Source organism: Ascidiella aspersa, chromosome 1 (assembly GCF_963924565.1).
Source record: "Ascidiella aspersa chromosome 1, kaAscAspe10.2, whole genome shotgun sequence".
In the NCBI taxonomy this organism is placed as follows: domain Eukaryota; kingdom Metazoa; phylum Chordata; class Ascidiacea; order Phlebobranchia; family Ascidiidae; genus Ascidiella; species Ascidiella aspersa.
In genome coordinates, this window is record NC_139447.1 from 1,983,818 (window position 1) to 2,009,039 (window position 25,222).

At 35.4% G+C, this 25,222-nt stretch overlaps 1 protein-coding gene across 1 annotated transcript in view; it reads left to right on the forward strand.

Annotated features, from left to right (window-relative positions):
• LOC146166499 (dynein heavy chain domain-containing protein 1-like) overlaps positions 1-25,222 on the forward strand; it is a 96,027-nt gene that overhangs the window by 41,075 nt on the left and 29,730 nt on the right. The window contains 28 exon segments of the mRNA XM_083386466.1: positions 257-335; positions 839-973; positions 1,562-1,703; positions 2,044-2,229; positions 4,079-4,286; positions 5,247-5,380; positions 6,363-6,581; positions 7,107-7,254; positions 7,817-7,964; positions 8,587-8,810; positions 9,749-9,928; positions 10,402-10,503; positions 10,982-11,095; positions 11,773-11,924; positions 12,254-12,258; positions 12,645-12,803; positions 13,679-13,827; positions 15,024-15,167; positions 15,487-15,637; positions 16,504-16,586; positions 17,280-17,397; positions 18,128-18,229; positions 18,825-19,012; positions 20,296-20,449; positions 21,666-21,903; positions 22,536-22,657; positions 23,009-23,218; positions 24,066-24,156. Coding sequence (XP_083242592.1) covers positions 257-335; positions 839-973; positions 1,562-1,703; positions 2,044-2,229; positions 4,079-4,286; positions 5,247-5,380; positions 6,363-6,581; positions 7,107-7,254; positions 7,817-7,964; positions 8,587-8,810; positions 9,749-9,928; positions 10,402-10,503; positions 10,982-11,095; positions 11,773-11,924; positions 12,254-12,258; positions 12,645-12,803; positions 13,679-13,827; positions 15,024-15,167; positions 15,487-15,637; positions 16,504-16,586; positions 17,280-17,397; positions 18,128-18,229; positions 18,825-19,012; positions 20,296-20,449; positions 21,666-21,903; positions 22,536-22,657; positions 23,009-23,218; positions 24,066-24,156 — 4,085 coding nt within the window.

Below are 25,222 nucleotides of genomic sequence, written 5' to 3' on the forward strand. Positions count from 1 at the left end.
TGTTTTTGGTGTTACCTTTAATGAGGGATATTCAATTATGGTTCGAAGCTTCATCCTTTATTTGCACATGTTTGACTTCATTGCTGTGCTAAAATGACATCTTTTTTAGTTGATGATGAAATACGCATTACCGAAATTAGAAATTTTAAAAGGCTTTATCTTTAATCAAGGTCTTTTTGAGATTGAATAGCATAAAAGAGCTTTATGTTTTTATGTTTCTAAAAAACAACCAAAGTAAACGTTTTTTACGTGTTAGCTAAAGAGCACAAAAAGTGCAGTGTCAGCTTCGGAAATGAGTGATCCACATTTTCACTCGGATGTATTTGAATTCCACGGTAAGAATTTTGTCATTCTATGGTGTTATTTGCAAAAACATACTGTTATGATTAATGGTTAACCACCAAATCTTATCACACGCCCATAAGATTTATTAATTTAAGTCTTTGTTTAATAAATCATTGTTCAAGTTGTAAATTATCTACTGTTAGATTATTAATGTTTTACACTCAATTAATTCTTTTTATTTTTAACCTTTACGGCATTGATGTAAAAATCAAATCTTCGTTAATACAAAACGATTATGCAAAGATTACCAAAAAAAATACCAATAATATTCTTTTAAACACTAAATCGTCCGATTTTTTTATAATTCATCTCCGTTTTAATTAATATAACTAATTAAAGAAGGCGGTTGTCCAACTCTGCACTGCTTTTCCTAATTGCTTTAATATTTGCACCGATATTAAAACAAGGTTACAGCTGGTACAATGTTTTATTTTAATAATTGTTATGCTCTTATAACAAAATGCAATGTTTAATTTTTTTTCTTTTTCCACAGAAGGCGATGGTTTCGCCGATTTGCTTGATGTCGACGGTTACGGTCGAGTGGACAGCACCACAATATTCCCAAACGCCCACAACATCGCCGACATTTTCGGATTCCACAAACCAAAGAGTCAAACATGGAAGGACGGTGAGATTATAAACCCTATTAGAAAAAGGTGCGATACCCACTAATTATCAAATGGCGTATTTGTGGGCTGAAGACAAAAACAACTTTAGTTTTAGTATGTTATAGTAATACCGTAAATCTTTTGGTAAATATAAAAAGATGGTGAGATTATTTGCCTTCTTTTTGAATGCAAAAACTGTTGGCACTTTTCTAGATTCTTACCTTTTTTACATTAAAGAAACGAGTTGTCAAAGTTAAAATTGCAAGGAAGGCAGAATTAATATAATAATAATACTTGACCCACCCAAACCCAAACGCTAACTCTCACCCTAACCCCAATATTGTTAGCAATATAAACCCCTGGACGAAAATGCGGAAGAATTCTAGACCAGCGCAAAACTTTTTGGTAAATTTCTAGAAATGTATAGACGTAAATCTTTAACTTCTACAAACTAAAGAACCAAATATGGGTATTTATATCTTCTAATTAAAAAAAACACTTTTTTGATTTGCGTGTTAAATATGTGTTTCTAATATCGGATTATTGCGTCCGAAAACGCTATATATTAACCTTCACGGTTTTGCGTTAACTCCTAACAATGCTTTCAGGTCTGCTTGTAAAGTTGTTGAAAGACTGCACGGTCATCCACAAGGTGGGAGCAAGGAGCAAGGGGAATAACCACAATCGGAAATCGTTGCAGCCGTCTGCGGGAAGCCCCAGAAACGCAACCACCGAGCCTGAATTACCAAGGTAACCTCCACGATTTGTACAATGGCGAAACCAATGCTGAGAAACTTTATTTGTAAAATTTTCGCTAAAAATTAAAACAAGTCTAAAGAAATAAATAGGCCGGGTATGTTAAAAAAAATTATGTCATAAAAATGATAGTAAAGAAGAAGTAAGTAAAAGTAAAGATAGTAATTAAGGGTTGTGACACGATTTTTCCCATTAACCAAAAGTAGGAATTTCTGAGCAAAAAAAGGCAGGATTTTAACTGAATTAGGTAAGAACCCGCAGGGACCAAGTTACCTAATTCAAATAGACTTTATTTACGAAGTATCATACCAATCTCACCCCTTTAATCTCACAGCCTCAAGAAGTGGATTGTATTGGACGGTGAGATCCAGCCAACCTGGTCGGACAACATCAGCTGTTTGCTAGACCACCACCGGAAGGAGCGGTTAAGCAACTTGGACGAAGTTTCGATTCCACAATCGACATCTTTCATTTTCGAACTCTCAAACTTCGCATCAGCCTCGCCCGCTATGGCCTCAAGGTGGGTAAAAACTAATGGATCCGATCCGATCCTGAAGTCTTTATGTACAGGAATTTATTAATAATACGAAGGCTTACACAAGTGGATTCATATCTTATTCGAATGAATACAATACAATTTTATTGAAACAGAAACAGCTAGGGTGTAAGTTGAATATCATCGCCAAACATTTACAAGTAACTAACAATATGAGTTCCCACCGCAACAAGGTAGTAACCAACTGCCGTAGGGACAACTACAATGTCAAGGCACCATGTGCTCAGTGACATTTGACCATTTGACCGCAGGTCAAATATGCTTACACAATTAAATCGGCCATAAAGCACAAAATACGCTTTAGCAAACTCACTGTTAATCTTAATAGTGGGAATAAAGAGACGACTTAAATAAATGTTGCACTGAGTGTGTGATAGTTGAAATCACATTGACCCTTGAAAATAGACGTCGACCTCAATTCTTGATCAGTAATAGCAGAATCTAGCAAAGCAAGCAGATAGAGCGACGGCTGCATTAACGTTGTACATTGCAGTGTTGTTTTACCAGCCATACCAGTCCTGGGCAAACTACGCCCGCCAAGCAATATAATACGGCCTGCGGTTCATTTTCAGTAAAACTTTTTCAGGCAAAATAAGCCTTACTCTTACCAGATTGTCAATGAAGGATGTTTAACGTTTAACGATTTAAAGATTCTTTCAAAAGGAATCACTCGAAATCTCCATTTTTTACGCGGCCCGCCAATACATTTTCTATTTGTCATGCGGCTCGCTGTTGAAAATATCGCCCCCCTGTTCTATACTGTATACCAAAGTGTGTGCTGAATCGAAACTAGGTTTTGCAATTGAAAAAATGTACATGAAGGGTTTATAAATTAGGCCTATATCAGTGCATGTTACAACTGTGACAGCATATTTTTTACGACATTTTCAATGCTGTAAATGCACGGCATACAAACCTATGTTAGATCGTTCTGTTTTGTATTGCGAGGGATACAACTAATATAACCGTATTACCAAACAACTAATGGTTTATTTGGGTACAGCACTATGCACGGATTTGTAATGTAGCTTGATAATAAATTGCAAAGACAAAAATGTTGAGTAGATCGACAGCATCTTGATTAAGACGTTTCGATAAGATCTTGCATCATCTTCAGATAATGGTTTATTGTTTTTTTAAATAAAAGTTATCGATTGTATGTAACAGAAACTTTGTATTAAAAAAAATTAACATTTTGTAGAAACCTAATGTTTTATAGAGACTAAATCCTTAATAGGTACTTAATATTTTATAGAAACTTTGCTTAGTTGTGTCTTTTTGTTTGACAAAAACTAAATGCTTAGTAGGTATTATATCTTTGGTAGAAACTTGGTATTAACTAGAGATATAACTAAATGATAAGATTTATATATATATATATTTTTTTTTTATGTATTTAGAACTTACATTTCTTTGTCTGAAACTACTAACATCGGCGACCCTGTCCAATTAAACGGCCTCCCAATTTTAGGTCGAGACCCTTGGGTTTAGAAACACTGGTTTATATAATGCAGGGGTTCTTAGACTTTTTTGCCGCGGACCCCTAATTTTTTTTTTTGCTTCGCATGGACCACGATAGGCAAGACATTTGTCGATTTTTTTTTTCATAACAATACAAATAGACTTTCAGAATGTGCTAATGATTGAAGTGAAATTAAAATCGTCCAAATACATTCACTGTCACAACGTTTTACTTTCAATTAAACTTTTTTTTTTTAAATTGATTAATTCTTGTATATACAATAATGTTTCAATTCGGCCTTAATGGACTCCAGTTTAAGAACCACTAATCTAATTGAATCTACATTGCCAGGTGTGCGATCCTGTATTGCGACATCGCCGACAACTGGCGCAACATCGCCCTCTCGTGGCTGGACACGGCCTACAGTCAGTTCAAGGTCACGCAATCCACCATCCGGATTTGGAGGGATCTGGTGGAGGACCTTGTTCCTCCTGTTGTTCATTTCCTCAGGAAATCTTCCGGGTCGCTCCTTAACACTGGACTCGATCACACCAACAAGGTTTGCTCATTTAGAAGAACTTTAATCAAAAATCATTTCGAATGTATAACAAGCCAATGGAGGAGTAGGGAAGTATTTTGTAAAAGTTTCGAACAAATCTTTACCAACAAGGTTTGGACATACAGATCATTTGTAGTTTTTTTACAAGAACATTTCATGTTTTGTACCAGCGTTGGGTGTCGTTGAAGAAGGCGACTGGCATTGGTTGCCGAAACGTTGGTAAATAATTATAAATACCAGAGGAGCTGTTTTTTTATTTGTATTACTATGCCTGGTAGCAACAGTTTATATAAGGTTTGTACACGTCTAAGATAAGAACTCCAACGGAAACAAATTTCGAATCAAAGCTCATAAAGATGCAAAAAGTGTGTTGTGAAAGTTTGGAATATATCTTTACCAACAGAGTTAGGAGATGTAGAAAAAATAACACCAGAACTTTAATAAAAAATATTTCGAAAAAGCCAATGCAGAAGTAGAAAGCATTTTGTGAAAGTTTCGAAGAAATGTTTGCCAACAAGGTTGGAGATGTAAAGCAAATTATACACGATAAAAATGTAAAAAAATTGCAATAAAAAGCATTAATAACACCGGTTGGACTCTCCTAACTAAAAACATTTCGAATGAATATTATAGCCAATGTAGAAATAGTAAGCATTTTGTAAAAGTTCGAACAAATCTTTACCAACAAGGTTTGAAGATGTAAAGAGAATTAAACAACACAGAAATGAAAAAAAAATTTATTGCGTCTTTTCTTCTTTTAAAATTCACCAAATTAACTTTAAGTATGATTTGACTTTTTCTATAGGGCTGTTATTTTTTGCCATATCACTATACCAACTCAACCTGTCCGGTCTAGTCAGCAAAGTAAATATATTATCTAACGTTAATTTCAAAGATGCAACAAACAAATTACATATATAAAAAAATTAAAATAAATAAACAACTTATTGTTTCCGCTAGGTGTCTCACGGCGCCGCAACCGGGGTCCACGAAATGACGTCATTCATCAACATCTTGTCGTCATGCTTGACTGCGCACGAAGTGGTCCGGAACACATCGACGCAAAATCAAGATGACGTCACTACTAGCAAAAGGTAACATGACGTCATACTATTGACATCAAAACATTCTAGATATATATTTTATTTTTAATAAAAAGTTTTTACATGTTTTGTGCATGAAAAAATAGTCTGTAACAGCCTAATGTGTACAAATAAAATTTTGAATACTGATCTTTAATGAGTAGAGGATAATTATTAAACTTTTCGTCGTGGACGTGTAGAAAGAAAAGTTTAAATATTCACCTGAAACGAGTGGAAAACAAAACGAGTTCATAGTCGTCAGAAAGACAAAAAGTTTTAATGTTAAACGAATAACAAAATCAAGTTTCATAACTCTGAAAATAGGAAGAGTTAAAAATTGAAACAAGAAGAATTTAAATTTCAATTGTGAACGAATAAAAAACGAGTAGGCTTTTCTGTGCAACTTAATTAAACAACTTAAAAGTACGTTCGAACATGACTAGACGTTATGAGTCAAAGTACTTGTGTTAATCACAATCATTTTGTATTTCATCCTCATCCGAATAATCACATTGAATGGCAAGCCGTGACATCCATTTACAAAATATCCCCTACGCTTTCCATGTCTTACCGCAACTCAAATTACGGTCCAACATGACTGGACGCTATTGTTTTCGAAGTGGGGTTTTCATTACAACACTCATATACTCGTTCCTAGTCTGAGTATCCATGTTGGATACCAAGCCGGTAAAAAAAATTGTTCTCATTCCAGGTCTCACTGCAACTCAATTAACCAACTCTTAAGCATGGTGCAACATGACTGGACGCTGTTAGTCTAAGTACTCGTGTTAACACTCCTGTTCTCGGGACTCGTTCCTAGGTCGAGCACTAATATTCGAGGTTAAGTCTTGACGACCGCTTCACCTACTCTTTCCAGGTCTCACCGCAACTCAATTAACTAACTGTTAAGTGCGGTTCAACATGACTGGGCGCTGTTATTCTAAATATATCACAACGTTGGATACCAAGCCGTTAAAAAAGTTATTTTTTCCAGGTCCCTTCACAACTCAATAAACCACGACGACGCCCAATCTACTCGAACTCGTGCGAGTAGCAACCGCTCACGACTCGACGACTCGGTGCCGGAGTCCTACTTCCAACTCGCAATGAACCTCTTCGCTTTTTCCTTCGTTTGGGGGTTTGGGGGGCAGTTGCAGGAAAAAGACATTCCCGGGTTCGATAAAGTTGTCAGGGACGCTTTTGCCAAATCAAGGTGATTGGATTTTGTTTAAGTATTCTATGTTTACCTAGCTCTCATGTGGTTTATGTGTTCGTCTCATGTTATTTTCATCCTGATTGACCTTCACTTTGTATTTGACCTTAAACAGCAGATAGTCTATCCTTGCTACTATACTTAGTGATACATCTTTGTTGCTTTTATGTGCTAATATGTCATTAATATAAATCATCTTTTTACATAACAGTGGATTGTTTTTTTGAATTTTTAATTAACTTGGTTATCGTTAAACGTAATAAAAAATAACCACACAATAAAAACTGTGTGAGCCTTAATTAGTTGTCCTACATTTTAAAATTTCATTAAAATTTTGTTTTGAATTGCACCCAACATCCGTCAACTGTACTTCATCTTCATTAAGAAAATAGGCCGTGGGACGGATTACTTGACCCGACCGGCGGGATCTGGCCTGTGGGCCGTAGTTTGATGACTCCTGACCTAGATTAACAGTTTTTTAAATCACCAGTTATTACATAATCATTGATACATTATTTGTCACAGACACGACATTTCCTTCCCCCGTTATGAGTCGGTCTTCGATTATTTCGTTGATGAGGAGTTTGGAAGATTCAGTTTGTGGGAAGACAAGATTGACCTCCGACCCCGCGCACTCATGCAGAACGGATCGCAGTACGTTCCGCTTCACCAGGTAAAATATTTAGCGTCCTTTAAATAATGCACATAAAATAATTTGTAATAGATATAAAAAGAAAAACAATTTCGATAAAATCCAAATAAAACGAAAGTCGTTTTAAGGTTAAAATAGCAAACAGTTTGCTCCTGCCTTGGAATTTTGTAAATTAAGCGTTTCTCCTTTTGTAACAGTTTTCGTTTGTAAGCAATTATCTATTTTTAAACATCAGGATTATCTTCTTTGGTATATATTTGTAGTTTTGTATTTTTTCTTTATTTTTTTATCATTCTGTATGGTTGTTTTTATACCGTTTTTGTATTAGGCCCATATTCTGGTGCGCTTTTAATATTTGTTTTTTCATGTTGAAAATTTTCTAATTTTTGCTTTTTTGGTATCTCTTTAATGTCGACATTCTTTTGCGTATAGTTTTGTACTTTTATTTTAACCTAAAACGCTAGCCACGGGAGTATAGGAAAGATCTAAAAACAACTTAAAACACACAACAACAAAATACTTCACTTACGCCGAGAATGGCATCTCCAGTTCCTCCACAAACCATTAAACTAACATACTTCAGTTGGAGCGGTATGCCTACCTCTCGTCAGTGCTCCTTCATTCCCGGAAGTCCGTCCTCCTAGTGGGAGAACCTGGATGCGGGAAGTCAAGTCTTGTCAAGAATCTCCTCCAAGCAGATCTCGACATCACCAAGATTTCAATATCGCCAGGTGATGGGGCATGACTGGAATATTTATATTCTAATTAGCTTTGTTAGATGTTATTTACACGTTTTTTGATTTATATTGTTCTAATTCTTGTATCTCGACATCACCAAGATATCAATGTCGCCAGGTGATGGGACATAACTAACTTATCAAATGTAAAATTGCTCTTTAGGCAGGTATATATGTTTTGCGTAAGAGCAATTTTGCATTTGACACAATTCCTGGCGGCAACCGTATATTCATAACTAACTAATTTTTGGGGTGCATTTTGATTGTGTATATATACTGAACGCAATTTCTCGGTTAAAGGTAGCTAGCAACGTTTATATTTTGAAAATACCTCTTAAATCTGGGAATTTACATTCTTGTATGTTTATACATTTTAATCCAGTTGTCCCAGCAAGCCCGTGCTTGTTTAAAGACTATTTTTACAAACTATTTTTTCACAAACAGACGATGCAAAATAAGTTTTACGCCCCCGTAAAAAATAAATAATTGTTTAGATGCCAGGTTTATCACTTCCACGTTTAATGGAGTACAAAAGATTTTTTTCCCACATACGTGTTTTATACCAGTGTTAAGTATTCGTACCCTTTGAAAAATAAATTAATATTATGGGTGCCAGGTTTGTTAGCATCTCACTTCCAACGCTTGATCGAGTCGAAAGCTCTCCCCACATCCAGGCAACACAACCTTGGACTCATGGCTCACCCGAACGCCGTGATCGCATCGCGAAACATGATGAGCCAAATCGCGCTCTTTTTCCTCGATGACCTTTCGTGCGCAAGGTCAGCGCATCACCAAGGTCACGAGGTCAAGGTTCAACCCACCCTTGAACTTCTGAGACAGGTGTGGGTTTTTACGATGGTCCTAGATTAGAATGGTGTCTTTAACTGTACTGAGTTTTAGTCTGTGTTTACTCTCGCGTTATAAAACATATTAAAAATATTTGAATGTTCAGAACTTAGCTTAAACATTCAATCTTTGTAAATAGCTGTATTTTTCTATTTCGAAATAGGTTTAAAACGTTGTTTGTACCTTGACCTGATGAAGCACGGTTGTGCGAAAGCTCGTCATGATTTCCATAGAATTTGTCTTAATATAGTGCCACCACATCACCTTAAATATGTAGTGAATTGTATTATATCGAACTCACCGTTTCAGAACTTGTATTATATTCTTGGGAGATTTACACAATTTGAGTTTTAAACTTTTCAAATTCTATTTATTTTTAGCGGAATATTCAAAAAGCCCAGTCTTTCGCCCTCATGTTTACAAGCAAAAACCACAATACTTCTTGAACCAGTCGATCATTAAATAAAAATGTAACTCCAGCTGTAGAAATGCCAAAATATCACTTTTAAGAAATAAGTGCTAAAAGGCGATAGAGAGTGTTCAGTTGTGAAAGAACCTTATCCGCGTGAAGAAACCGCAGATTCATTTCAACAACAATGGTCAAAAATCATCTAAACCTTCTTTTAATATGTTATATTCCAAAAGGTACCAAACAACCCTAAAGGCCCGCTTACACTACAGCTGCACGGAGCTGCGCTGGGCGTGAAATTGTTTTCACTACAGCTGCGCTGAGCCGAGCTGGGCGTAAAAATCGCTCAAAACGTAACGTTTTTCTATAGCTGTAATGGGCTTGAGTTTAGCAAAGCGTGAAACGTTCGCCACAATAGAATTTAAATGTAAATTACGCTTTGCTCAGCTCAGTGTAGCTGTAGTGTGAACGGGCCTTTAATCCAACATCTCTTTACATTGTGACGTCACTTATGTATTGTTAGATCATAACGACGAACGGTGTTTACGAACTCGATCGTCTGCTCTTCAAATCGCTCGAGGCTGAGATCGCGTTCGTTGCCACGACAACCACGCCCGGACTTCCGGGTTCCGGACTCGGCAAGATCGGCCACACGATGTCGCCACGGCTCACGAGAAACTTCACCGTTCTTAATTTCTTGAAGGTGTGAAAACTTTTTAATTTTTTAACATGAGACAAAAATCTGCTTGTGTGACACCTGGAAAGCCTTCTCGTTTCAATATTTATATATGTACAACTACACCTGATTGTCGTTGTGCAACAACACCTGAAGAAATGCATGCCCTCCTCAAAAATGCAGTTTTACCTGTTTTAGCTACGTAAATGCTAAGATTGAATCTAAAAAACGTTTCTGCAGCACAATTTCTTTAAACAGTTTTGTTCAAAGGGCGTTGGTTTCTCCTCACATTCTAGAAATGTAAGTTTTGGCGACTTAAACGATTAACTGGTGCTTTTCACTAATCGATAACATCGTTGTAATGATGCGTTATTGAATCACCACTGCGACCAAAAAAAGCATAAAAAGTTAAATACCACTGATATAGAAGTGATTTCAGTCACATTGGTGGAGATGCTTAAATACGTTAAAGTTGCCACGGTGTATTTGACTTGTTTCAGCCTTCCAAGGACGCTATACTGAGTATGCATCATTCCGGTGTGCAATCCTGGCTCGAAGAATTCCCAGCTTACTCGCTCGTCAGACACTACGACCTTTCCCAGGTGGGCTCATTACAGCTATAGTCGCTAATTATTTTCTTATCGTTTCGTTGCTCGCGTTTATTTCTGCTTTTTTCCTTTTTTGCTTTCCATTTATTGTACGAGCGTTCAGTGTCATTCACCCTGACGAAGGCGGCTTGTATAGGTTGCTGAAACGTTGGTTAACAATTACAATTACCAGAGGAGCTGTTTTTGATTTTCATTACAGCTAGATTTAAACTTACAACGTATGTTAAGCCTTTTCGTTTAATTTCAGCTCATTTGGCTTATTATTAAAAACTTTGTTAGGTTAGCTTATTATTTTGCTTGTTTCTTTATTGTAATTGATTTTTGAAATCCAGCATTATTTAGGCTGAGTTTGTGTTTTAATTTTTTTACTCAATTCATCAATTAACATGCTATTTTCAATAACAAAAAAAGTATCCGACATATTTCTATTTATAGCAACCTGTTTTTTTATAATAACCTGTTTATTTTACAGGCGATTATATCGGGAGCTTACGACCTCTACAGCTCAATATCAAGCCATCTAAAACCGAGTCCTACAAACCCACATTACGTATTCTCTCTACACGACATCAGCCATGTTATGCAGGTAGATGAATGTTGAAGAGTTGAGAAAATTTATGAACTGATTCTTAATAATATTTTAAACTTTTTTCGACATCAGCCATGTTATGCAGGTAGATGAACGTTCTGTAAGCAGATGTCCATTGAGTGGACCCGGTTTGTAAGCCTTGGAATAAAATAAGGATTTTATAAACCGGTTCATAAATAAGTTATTTTATCTTTTTTAAAATTTTTTAACGTGTTATCTTTTAACTGAAGTAAATTCAATCGAATTATTGCAGCCTATAGGAAACTTATTACCTAAAACCCAGGCTAAGCGTTTCCATTGACTTATCAACCCAACCCCCCCCCCCCCCGGCTTATTATGACGTAATTCATTGTTGATTACGTCATAGGCTTTACAAATATTGACGTCACACGTTTTAAAATCGTTATTAAGCACTATTAAAAAAAACATATTATTTTCTTTAATCGTGCCAACATGTTTAAAAAAAACACAACACAAGGTTTAAAAACGTGACGTCACAATTTACCAAAAAATATTATAATATTCGTGACGTCACAGGCTTGACTAAAAAGTGTCGCACGTAAAAAAACATGGCGTCACAAGGTTTGGAAAACGTGACGTCACGCAGATAAAAGTTATAATGCAATGCAACCCCCACACAACGTGTTTAACCCACTTTTCACCCCTATTTCCAGGGTTTGTTCCAACTGACCCCTCGCACCCGGGGACGCCCGATGCCGATCAGGAGGAGAGGAGCAAATGAGCAGAGGAGGAGGCCGGGTGGAGGAGTTGGAGGAGGAGGGGGAGGGAGGCAAGCTAGCAGGTTCATGAGCAGGAACTGGGGTGAGTTGGTGACGGATGCCGGAGGTCGTGAGTTCGAACCTCACCACAGGCTAGTTTAATTAACGGAATGCAGCAGGCAACAGTGGTGTGATTGTTTCTCGACTTGCTCCTCTCTGAGCCTGTGTAGCTTAGTTGGTAGAGCGACGATGCCGGTATGACCGGAGGTCGTAAGTTCGAACTTCAGTAGGGCTAGATCGTTGAACACATGTGTGTGTGTATCGTTCATTAAATGATGATATGGCAAGGTAGATGCTCTTCATTGTGAAGTTGCTTGTACTAACAAAATGTAGCAAGCATTGGCGTATGGTTGTTTCTCCACTATAATACTGATAGTAATAGTAAGGTAATTACTTATTGGCTTTCAGTGTAGTGTTGTTACCCAGTTCAATCCCTGTCTATTACAAGCTAAAAATGATAACTGCACAAAATGCTTTATTAAAGCCATAGTTTTGCGGACGTTTTAACAATTTCTAATTTAATTCTTATTTTACATAGTTTAGTTAACCAGCCTATTATATGCAGTTACCCTCATTTGTGCTTGTATAAATTTAATTGCCTTTGTTTCGTCACATACCTGCTTTAAATTGTCACACGTTCAAAAAATATGACGTCACAAGGTTTAACATTTGTTTTTTGTTGTTATTTTATATAATACAGTTAACAACCGTCTTACTTCTAGTTACCCTCATTTGTGCTAGTTCAATAACGTATCCTCTGTCGCTAGGCGACGGAGGCCCCGCTCTTCCGCCGATGATGCGGACCGTGATCCGGCTCTGGCTCCACGAGTGCTCCCGAGTCTTCCACGATCGATTGAGCACTGATGAGGATCGAAGATGGTTCTCCAAGACGCTCCACGACCAACTGAAGAAACACTTCTGCACTAGTAAGGATGTGTTAACATGAATTATACGCTTATTACATCGAAAAAATAGATCACTTAATCACTTTTCATTTATTTAATATTAACTCAGTTTCCAATTTTTTGCTGTAGGGCGCTTATTTATTTAATTAGCTTTATGAAAGACGCTCCACGATCAACTGAAGAAACACTTCTGCACTAGTGAGGATGTGTGTATGGAAACTTATTTGAAAGAGTCTTATTGCCTGGTGTTGAATAGACGAATTATAAGTTTGTTCTATAAATTAAACGTCTCTTAATCAAGAGGCTTTTTGGTTGTCTAACATTAACATCTGATAATAAATTATCAATAGAAGAAAAACTTTAAAATATCACGTTTCAATAAGAGCACACACAATTACTCAAATAAAATGAAAGATCAAGATGAATTGAATAAATTGTCCCATATTTATTTCCCTTTAGCGTGAACTCAAACTGTTGTATTCCTGCCTGAATGCTTTTATTAAAATATGTTTTTCTCTTGCCTAAATGCATTTTATTGCAACAAAAATTGATTTGTGTTAACACAAAATGTTTTGTTGCAACACAAACTGCTTTTAAAAAAAAATATTTTATTCCAACACAAACTGCTTTTACTCCAACACAAACTGTTTTGTTCCAACACAAACTGCTTTTACTCCAACACAAACTGTTTTGTTCCAACACAAACTGTTTTGTTCCAACACAAACTGTTTTGTTCCAACACAAACTGTTTTGTTGCAACACAAACTGCTTTTGAAACAAAATGTTTTATTCCAACACAAACTGATTTTACTCCAACACAAACTGTTTTGTTGCAACACAAACTGCTTTTATTCCAACACAAATTGTTTAATCAACCTCCTATTGTTCCTTACCAGGCAAGGTTGACCGAGCTCCCTCCCCGGACAAGACGCGGATCGTGAAGACTCCAGTTCCTTCTGGAGGAGGTGGAGCAACTCCTCTCCCCTCTCACTCATCCTCAGGGAGCCTACCATCATCGTCACTCGGGGGAGCTAGCGACAGCTTTGTAAGTTGATATTAATTTTAACTTAAAAAAAGCTGCACGTAAACATCAATATCAATATTCTATAAACAGCAATGAAAATGGGCAAGTTGGCAGAATTGAACACTGACTCTTTTACTCCTGATTATTTTTTGTCTTTGTAAGGGTTAATATATGACAATAAAGTGCACACCATTTTGCCCCAAACTGAAAGTCTTTTAAACCTTCCGATTGTTTAAATTTAAATGCAAATTATAACTTAAATATTTGGTTGTTGTTTTCAAAAATTGATTACACTACATGTTTCCTGTTGTCTTGTTGCTTTACATGAGGGAAATTAAAATTCGTTAAGATCTTGCTAGGAATTTCATTTGACAAGATTTCTTACACGATTTTTTGCTGAAAAATTTAAAACAGGTTGCTTAAAAGTGTCGATACCAAAGACTGTCGTTTGCGAAAGTATGCGCTTTGTATATAAAGTCATAAACAACTAAAGTTAGAGGACCTGCATAGGTATATACTGAGATTTAGCTCTGCTAAAGAAGTATTGACTGACGATCACAGCGTTTACTACAGTCGGTGGTCAAACATCGCGGCTGGATAAAAGAATCTGTTACCTTTTTGACTTGATTTATTATTAGCAAATCATGAAAACAAACTAAAAAATTTGAAAGTATAAAGTGAGCATTATAAACGTGTGGTTAAGTTAAATTTTATCAAAAATTAGCTTAGTCTGCATTTGTCAAGCATTTGTGATTATAAACTACACTGGGTGCCTTCGTAAAGACTTACGAAGGGGAAGGTTTGATCGCAGAATACGCATCTTGTATATCTATGTTTCAGTTGTTAGAAAACTGTTGATAACCTTGGAACATAATGGTTGGAGGTTTAAGTAAGACGTAGTAAGAACTTCGAAGCTCATAAATATCAATGTTGAGAATGAATAAAGAGTTATTCTAAACGTTCAAAATGCTTCCTACTTCTGTATAGGCTTTGATATTTTTACTACGTCTTACTATAACCTCCAGCTATTATCTTAAGATTTATTCTAAGCGTTCCAAATGTTACCTACTTCTGTATGGACTTCGATATTTTTACTACAATAACCTTGTTTTAGGAAATAAGCCGATTTAAAAAAAAAAGATTTAAAGCGGTGGGCCGTAGTTTGGTAACCTGCTATGGTCAACAAACCACTGAAGTTTATTTGTTGTTATTTTCAGTTTCAAAGCAGCCCGGAGCAGCAAACCGGATACGATGGGGACAGGAGCTTGGGCTCGGAAAGCGGTGACCAAGTAGGCATCGAATCAACGCCCGAAGCTGATTATGACGTCACTAAAGGGAGTACAATACGTCACAGGGAACGAGTAAAAAATCCTTGATATTTCAGTTATTTTAGGATGAATTCACTAAAAAGCGCATTGAAATGTTTAAGAGGTGATTCACCTCTTAGAATATACAAACGTCATTGGTGAATTTACAAATTTTTAAACACTTTAATGACTACTCACCATTTTGGAAATAGATAAATATTTATTTGTAACATAAAAAATGTTACCTGCTTGTAATATGGTCTTAAATATTCCTACTAAGTTAATAATGATTTTTGGAGTATCAGGTCAAAATTTGTTTTTCCTTGGAAGCCAATTTACCATTTTATTGTAATATTTAAATATTTCTGTTCAGATCCCTTACGAAGACGATGACCTCCCAAGAAGCACAAGTTACGCTTCCTCCATTGGATCGGCAAATAAAACGTCAGACTTCTACGAGACCGATGAAACCCAGTCAGGCGTGTCCAAAGTCGAGACCAGCACCTCATCAAATACTGCTAAAGGTAACTTGCTATAGGGATATAAATAAACTGTTTAAGTAGTATTTTAAACGTTTCGAATTACTCTTTATTCATTCTCAACATTGATTTTATATGGGTTTTGACATTCTTGCCAAATCGTTTACCTGATTCGATAAATACTTCACTTGCTAATCTTTTTTTAAGCTGGTGTTCTAATTTATAATTTGTGTTTTTTGAATTTCACTGGAATAGAGTTTTCAATTGGCGTGCAGTTCTAATCAATATGTCCAACTTACTATGTTAATTACTCATTAACAGACTTTGTCGATATAACTTCCTCCCGTTGTGTTATCAGTTAAAAAAAGGTTAAGTTTTAAAACGTCACGGTTGCCAGCATTATAAGACAGAAACATGTTGAAAATAACCAAGCTTTAATGCTAAGTGGTCAAAACGACTAAAAAGACCTAACAACGCATTTAAAAAGGTTTAATAAGCCAAAGGTAACTTGCTTTGTGGACATGAATCGAATGTATATTTAGCTGTGACCGAATGTTTCTCTCTTAACAAGTTTTCCTGTAAAACTTAAATTGGGTGTGCAAGCGCCTTTCCACCTTTGCCAGTAACTTTCAGTTCTAATTATTTAAATCAGGGGCGTGCAATCTGCGGCCCGCTGGCCAAATGCCGCCCGCGGAACCAAAGTATGTGGCCCGCGGGTGCTTTGGTTTTTGGCCCGCACAACTTAACGTTCAGGTGTTAAAATATTGAAACTTCCTGACTGTTCCTTAGTCTAGGTCGCCTTATATAGCATGTCAATTTTTAGTTTATAAGAATATGAAAAGGTTGCACGCCCCTGATTTAAATTATGCTAGCAAATCGATGGAGCTTAAAATGTTCTCCTATATTTTAAGAGCTCCACATCGCAATTCCATCTGCATCGTCGTTACGTGATTCGTCGTTGGGAGATGAGTTTAGTGAAACAACAACCACCCAGGTGCGTTTGTATATCGAGGGTTGAAATTGTGTGTGGGTGTATTTGCCACTGGAAAAATTGGAAGTTTGAGTTTTTAGATGGTGGATAAGTAGTTTATTCTAATCTTGCGTTTATGGGAACCGTTTTCAGCTGAATACTTAACAAACTTTGGTTTAAATCAGGTGAGTTTGTATATCAAGTAGTTTTGTTTAGGAATGGAAAGATGAGTAATTTATTCTATTCCCGGTTTAATGGAGCCATTGATATTTTCTTGTTTTGACCTTGGGTATTGAAATAGACTAAATGTTTTACCATTGTGTCCTGAAATAAACTTAAAACTCTATTCTATAGTCCTATGCTTTATTTTGGAATTTTTATGTCTAATGTTTTTATTTAAACTAAAGCAGCTTATTAACTTATTTTTAAACAAACTTTTATTGCATATAGCAGGTATTTTTGATATTACTCCCAAACTTACCGCTAGCTATCAAAGGGCACCATTTGACATTTAAACTTTGTTTAAAAATTTCTAATTGGTTATTTGAATTAATGGTACTGTATTATATGGGCTCCAATCATACATTCGTCTTTATTTTCTAATTTGTTTTTTAATTTGTCTATTATTTTATGCTTTACGTTATTTAAGTATTTTTCAAACACATTTTTTTGTATTAGTACTCAATTTAAAAATGCCTACTTTATCTTCTACCTTAGATTCACAACGAGTCGAGCATGACCTCAGGTGACCTTGAGTCGCGACCCGTGACCGAAATGACGCATGATGACGATGCTAAATCGACCATGACGGGATACACAACCGAAGCTGAAACAGGTGAGTTCAAGTTGATAGGCTTGTAACAAACATGAATAAATACACCTTTGTTTTGTTCGTATTTAAAATAATTTGCTTAGTGTTTGTAAAAGAAACAATTTTTTTAAAGATTTTTTTTAAAGAATGATTTTAATTAAATATTTTTATGAAAAATGTTTTGCTCTCAAGTGCGTCAGCTGGGAAAACGATGTTTAGAAACAGTCACAATAAAAAAACATTATTAAAAATATCTCATATCAAGAAAATCTTGTTTACTTTAAATTCTTACTCCGTCCATGATTTAAACTGCTTTAGCTAAACGTTTAATTTGTGAAAAACGATAAATTAAATTAGACGCTAGTCATACTATACAATTCTGACGCTATATAGTCATAAGATCACTTCTGAGCGAATCCAGCAATAATTTCTCCTTTACTAAAATTATTGCTGGATGACCTACAATTCTGTCTTTCGGAAACTAACGGCATAGAAAACGAAAAATAAAACTATTTTGCATCTGAGAAACAAAACAATAAACGTCGACTTACAACTAAAGTTTAAAGCTATAGTAACAACCATTTTGTGCAGCTGGGAACAACTATTTTATACAGCTAATAACAACTATTGTTTACAGCCAGTAACAACTAGTTTGTACAGCTAGGAACAACCATTTTGTACAGCTATAGTAACAACTATTGTTTCACAGCTAGTAACAACCATTTTTACAGTTGGTAACAACTATTGTTTACAGCCAGTAACAGTGTTATGACGATGGAAGCTGGTTCCAGTGATTCAGAATCAAGTGAAGAGACCAACCAACAAAGAACAGAAAGCGCTGGAGTCACATTTACCGGTAAAGTGAACGTTTGTCGACCTTATCTAACGTGTTACCTGTAAACCTTGTAACTTATTAGTTTAGTCAACATATTCAGCAAATGCTATCCACTTCTATTCAGGCTTTTATGCCTTTACTACATTGAAAAATGATAACAAAACAATTGAATAACTTTTAAATCCACACGACATACTCGTAGCATTTCACAGTCCCCCTAAAAAAACATAGGTAAAGTCATTAGATGTAAACTTTAAAGCTTTATAATATTTAGGAGATTTCTGTATGACCTTGTAATTATAGCAACTTCCTACTTTAATACATTGAATGCTGTTACAAAAGAATTATGAACAATCCATACGATATACTGGTAACATTTTACATATACCTAAAACACCACAGCCATTAAATGTGAACTTCACAAAACTAAGAAGACTTTAATTCCCCAGACCTAGCCCCACCCATCAGCAATTTCAACTTCCTAGTTTAATACATAAATACTGTTATAAAATAATTATGAACAATTCATACGATATGCAGGTAACGTTTCGAATAACCCCAAAACAACACATTTAAAGCCAAAATTTACAATAATCTGAAGATTTTTATTTCCCAGACCCCGTCCCTCACTCATCTGGAAATCCCCCCGAAAAGATGGAAAAACCCGTGCGGCCCCAACACGGGGGTGGGGCCAAGTTATCGCGTCCCGGTGGGGCGAAGTTGGGGGTGACATTTATGCCGGGGTTAGTGGACGATGCTGATGATGCGGTCAATATGGCCGGTCCCCTGGTCAGCATGGAACAGGTTGGTAATTTTTATTATTTGGAAGTAATTTCAATTTTATATTGAATTTTGTGAGGCCCAACTTCTTTTTGCAGTTAGCTTGGAACGGGTTTGTGGTTTTTGTTATTCCGCTTTTGTTATAATAATATTTTTTTAAAGTAAGTGAAATTTGTGAGGCCCTGTTTTTGTAGTTATAGATTAGGTAACTTTACATTAGTATCAAAGACAATTTATGGAATACTAATTTATATTATTCTAAACCGAATTTTTTATATATAATTAATATATTTTATACGTAAAATGCTGTAAGTTTTAGGCTTTAGAATGCAATAAAAATTCAGGTTATATATTTTTTAATATATTTAAAGTTTAAAGGACCTACGTTCTTTTGTAGTAAACTTGGAACAGATTTGGTAAATTTGCTGTAATATTTAGGCCTACAATTAATACCGTAAATTAATTTCAGGCTTTAAAACACAATAAGAACGTCTAAAATGTGCAGTAATTTTGTAGGCTAAAAAACACCATAATGGGGCATTTATACCAAAAGCATACCGTAGATTTTCACTTTTGAAAGTGTAGTTAAACCAGTGTTTCTTAATCTACGGGTCGCGACCAATAATTCAGTCGCTGTTTGATTTGGTTGGGTCACCGGCTGTAGTAGTTGGACATTACTCATATTAGGGTGTATCTTTATAGAATCGAAAACCATCGGCGGCAGGTTTTAGCCAGTCGATCACTGCTCCGCTGACGCGTATATTAACAAGTAAAACTCATAGTTAAAAACATGAGTAAAAACTACTCATTTACTCATGTTTTTAACTATGAGTTTTACTTGTTACTCATATTAATTACATTCGAACTTATTTATGCTATATGGTCTTATAAACGCGTATTTACAATTGTTTCTATCAATTGTTATATTTTATTAAAATGGTTACTGGCCTAGAGCATATTAAGCAAACATATTCTAGTCAAAGAACTTAGTGTTAGGATTCAACTGGTCAAAAAAAATCTTATAAACTTGGAATGAAGGAATTCTGTGATATATCCGACGTGTAAAAAATAAACTTAATATAAGCGCCTAGAACAAATTTGAAAACGTATTAACATAGCATAGGTACAGTTGGTTTAAAGCAAAAGTAAAGATAAAAGCTTTAAATATTACGTTCTTTTTCTTACAATAAGTTCAGTAAAGAAAATTTAAATCTTCGCTGTTTTACTTGCACGGTTGCCGCCAAACAAGATTAGGAAACATTGCGTAAAACTAGCAGTTTCTTAAACACTTGTTGTAACTATACAAGGTACTGGATGACAGTGAGGAAAGCACGTCGATCATATTCACCCACAACATCCTCCAACCCAACCGCGATCAAAAGGGGGTTTCATTCTACGCAGAAAGCACCTTGCCCCAACTTGCTGGGACGCTCAAACTTGGTCTTGACACTTACAACAAACGTAAGTTAGAACCACACTAGAGTGACAACTTAAAACAACGGGATCTGATACAATACTCAAGTACTTATCAGTTTGTAAAATAATTACCGACAAAAAACTTTGGAGCGAAATGGTTGGAGGTTGTAGTAAGGCGTAATAAGAATATCAAAGCCCATACAGAAGTAGGTAGCATTTTGAACGTTTCGAATAAAGCTATGTTGAAGATGAATAAAGAGTTATTCGAAATGTTCAATATGATACCTACTTCTGTATGGGCTTTGATATTCTTATTACGAATTACCGACACAATTAAAAATCTGAAATTATTTGCAGTATTACAAGAAAGAGTTTATATAAACAATAAACTCAAAGTTTGAAAACCTAAGTGTAACACAGAATCAGATTTTTGTGAAAGAAATATATATTTCGCATTTTCCTTAATTATTTTTCCTTAATTCGAATCCAACCTGATTCCTTAAAGATTTACCTATTTATGGAATAAAGTGAATCAAATACGATACTGAAGTCTTTATTTATTTACAGAATATATTACCAACGCAATTGAAAAAAACTAAGATATTTGCAGTATTACTCCTGTAACTGCTGAAAAACGAAAAAATTACATTTATTGTTACGGACCGTTGTCGCCAAAACAATTAATACATCAAAAAAAAAATTTTTTTTAACGAAACATCAAATTGTCAAAGCAGGAAGCGTTGGGTGATTTTGTGTGAAAGTGTCGAATGAATCTTTTCTAAGTTCAATCTTTAAAGCTCAATCTAGGTAACTTTAATGTTTTACGTACTTATAACTGGATTTGTGATTTACTAAATTTGAAAAACACGACTTTCTTAGTTATCAGAATCTGACAGAACAAGCAGCTAGAACTTGAAGTAATTTCACAGTTGTTAGATACACACGATGCCATTGGAAAGTCTTACCGAGAAAAAACAACTGGCCTGCAGTGAGGTTTAAACTCAACCCCCGGCCAAACTAGGAACTTCGAGTTTTTGTTTTTCTAGTCCGGCCTTGCATGAACTACAATGCTGATAAGACTACTAATTTTGTTAAGTCTCTCCGAAGGCATCTTGTGTACTACGTAATATGTAGTGTTACCATTGGCTAGTACGACTCCAGAAGGGCTTGATCACAACATACACATTATGTATATTGACGTTTTAGTTGTCACCTTGCTGTGATAATTCGTGATTAATTTTTACTGCAACTTTGCAAGCAGAATCAGTTGAAGGCAAACAGATGGAGCTTGTTTTCTTCGGTCAAAGCATTCGCCACATCGCTCGTTTGTCGCGAGTTACGTCCATGAAGCAGGGAGGTCACGCTCTGCTGCTCTCGGCGTCTCGCTTTGTCGGTCGCCGCTCCCTCACCAGGCTCGTGGCGTATCATTGCGGTGCTACATTCATGTGTATGGAGGATGTGGATACGGAGAAAAAGACGGACAAGTCTAAGCTTAGGAGGTAATTTTGTCTCAATTTTCGACTAGGGAATCTTATAATATCTAATTTGAGCTAATAATGAGAATTGTGTAAGGTAACGTCACATAATTACGTTATAACAATACGTCTAAAAACGTTACCTTTAAGGACCTGAACGATGTAGTCAATAAATATTCAACTGAAATCTTAGTCGAAATTCTTTCACTGAGATGACGAGAAGACCTGGTAAAAAATAACACTCTTTAACGGTACAGCGTACGTCGAATTTTGTTTACCGGAATGGCGTTCCGGACCGTTCCAGGTTACTTTTGGATCCAATACCCAATGCCAAGTTATAGTGAAAAGCAGGGTGGTTTAGGGGCAATAAAAATATGTTCATTTTAGGGTTCTACTTTGAAAGTTAATTTTCCAAAAAATTACCACATAAGATAAATATCTTCCTAACAAAAATCGAATTATTCGACCTAATGCCCGCAATCTTAATATCAATGCATTGTTCTATTTCATAAATTCGGCTTATTCGACTATATTTATGCTTATACTTGCTTTGGGTTGAAGAAATAGGTTTGTGTCTGAAGACATGTATTTAAACAAGCAAAAAAATAAAACAGGCGTTTTCACCGACAAAAGTTGAACAATAATATATTTCGCAGCTTAATAAAGCAAGCTAGTTTTGAAGCTGGAATCCAGAACAACAAAGTGATTCTACTGGTAGAAGAACCCTACTCTACCGACCCGGATTGTTTAGACGACGTGTGCTCTCTTATTCGAGATGGTAAGTAATTAATGACCAAGGAAATTTTCATTAACTTCATTGAAAATGTGCATTAGAGTATTTTATTTTTGAGTTGAAATTCATTTTCCGTTAGTCATTTCGCCCAAAAGACTTAAGTCAATTAATTTGAAAACAGTGACTCAGGTGCACTTAAGTAAAGTCAATATATTAATCACCCATTGTTCTTCCATTTAAACCGGTATCTTAAAAGTAATAAGTTAAATTAGGTCAATATCCGTTTTTTGTAACATTACAACTATCTTATTTACCATTTTTGCTAGGTTTTTTTATTCTGAAACATTTTTCTTCATCATATTAACTGTATTTTTGTAATCGAATTTCCTTATACAGGCCAATGCCCGGCGCTTTACACAAATAAGGAACTCGCCAAAATCGCGTCGGAGATAGCTCCGGCCCTCTCATCCGTTTTGTCCACGTCTGAACCGAACCTGGCCTCTGGTGGAATGACAGAAGTGGAGAGGTTGGACCAGTACCTGGATACTTTCTTCTTAAGAGTGCTCACCAATCTTCACGTGGTCGTACTGTCGCCATTCCCACAAGGTTAGCTTTGGTTTGTTTGCTTTTACGAGAAAAACTAAATGTTTATTTAAAGAATTGAATTACCTTTGTAAATAATAACGACAGGTGATAATAATGTGTGTATAGAAAAATTGAAAAATTGAATAAAAAATGCCCAATTAGGAGGTTGCCACTTTTTAGGTGTATTGCTGCTAGGAGAATTTTAAATACCTGTACGCTGACTAGGAAAACTGAAAGTTGCAAGCTTTTACAAATAAGATTAAAATTAAAACATGTCCAAATTGATCTATTTGACAAATGCCGATTTTTTAAATATTGTTAACATAAATAAAATGAATTACAATGACATGAGCAAATATACTTAAAATGATGTTTAACCTGCGGCACAAATAAACGTAATAACGTATACGTGTTCAATGTTCACACTTTCTATAAAACAACAATTTATAACTTGGAACTCGCCCGTAATACATGACTAGGCATTAGGTAAATGTCTTGATATTATTAGTTTCCTAGTAGATACTGTGCATTTCAGTCTTACGTGTGTGTATGGGGTTTGTAAAACTAATAGGTTAACATTTTTGAAAATAACAAAACCTTACGCGACACATAGTTTGGCACTCACTGCTTTAGAGCATATGATATATATAAGGTTAAAGAAATTTAACCAGGGAACCTTAGGTTATGGCTTAATGTAGTACATGAATATACAATTGAAAATTGAAATTTTAGTCTTAATTCCTCCAAGATCACAAGATGGCCTGCTAAAATATAACCTTTCACCGCTGGCGTACCTGGAAAAATTCTTTACCGTAACGCCGTTTCGGAGAATTTTCACCACTGTTAAGCACAATTGGTATGTTTACAGACGCCGGTCCTGCATTCAGTGGTGGAGATTCACAAAGCGTGTTATTTCACAAAAGCAAAGACTTTCAAAAGTTCCACGAAATGCTGCGCAGGTAATTATTATAGTATGTTTCAAGTTAAAATCAAGCAGCACAAATCTAAAATTTACCTATTTTGCGTTTTGTTTGTATCTATAATATAATAGATAATAGAAATATAATGTGATAGTATGTTTCAAAGCTAAAACAAACTAGCACAATTTTAAATTCAAGTTTAACGGTGAAAATAACGGCCCAACCTTTAAACTTATGAACAGATCCGTGTATAGTGTTCTAAATTTAAGTTGCTTTGTCATTTCCATGTATCGATATTTATGAAAATCAACTTGGTGACATTTCTTTCTAAACATTGCATTCTAAAATATCTTACCGTAAAACTTTTCGTTTACGGTTCAACATATATGAAACTGAAATAAAGTCTAAATACATTTTAAGAAAGGGTGCCAAAGCGTTTTATTCAAGTAAAGACTTTCCTTAAAAAATGATTTTTTCTCGATTTATGCGCAAAGATAATAATAAGTTCTTCGTTTACACGATTCAAACCCTAACACGTCTCTCCAAAGGGTCCACTGACCCCTGTTTAAGAACCCTCGCGTTAAATAACTGACGAAACCCCGAAAACCCTTGGGTATCTGAGTATGGAAAGCAAACCATTTTGATTGCACATCAATATTAAAGTTTAAACTAAAAACATAACTTGATAAACCAAAAATAAGTTCATTCGATCTAAGATACTGATGATGCTTTTACGAACCAAATATATTTATCATATAACACCCCAACAAGTGATTTTTGTAATAAGAATATCAAAGCCCATATATAAGTAGGTATCACTTTCAACGTTTCGAATATATCTTGATTCATTTTCAACATAAGTTATTACTACTTCTGTACGTTTTATTAAAACCTCTAACCCAGTGGTTCTCAACCTTTTTTCTTTCGTGGCCCATTTTCGTTGCACAAAAATTCTGTGGCCCAATATTTTTTTATGAAATAACAAATTATAAGAAAGGTTTAGAACAAAAAGTAGTGAAGCATATACCAAAACAGATTATGTATTCAACCGTGCATTAGGAACTTGCTTCTGAACAATCAATTTACGTTTCATTTACATTCCAAG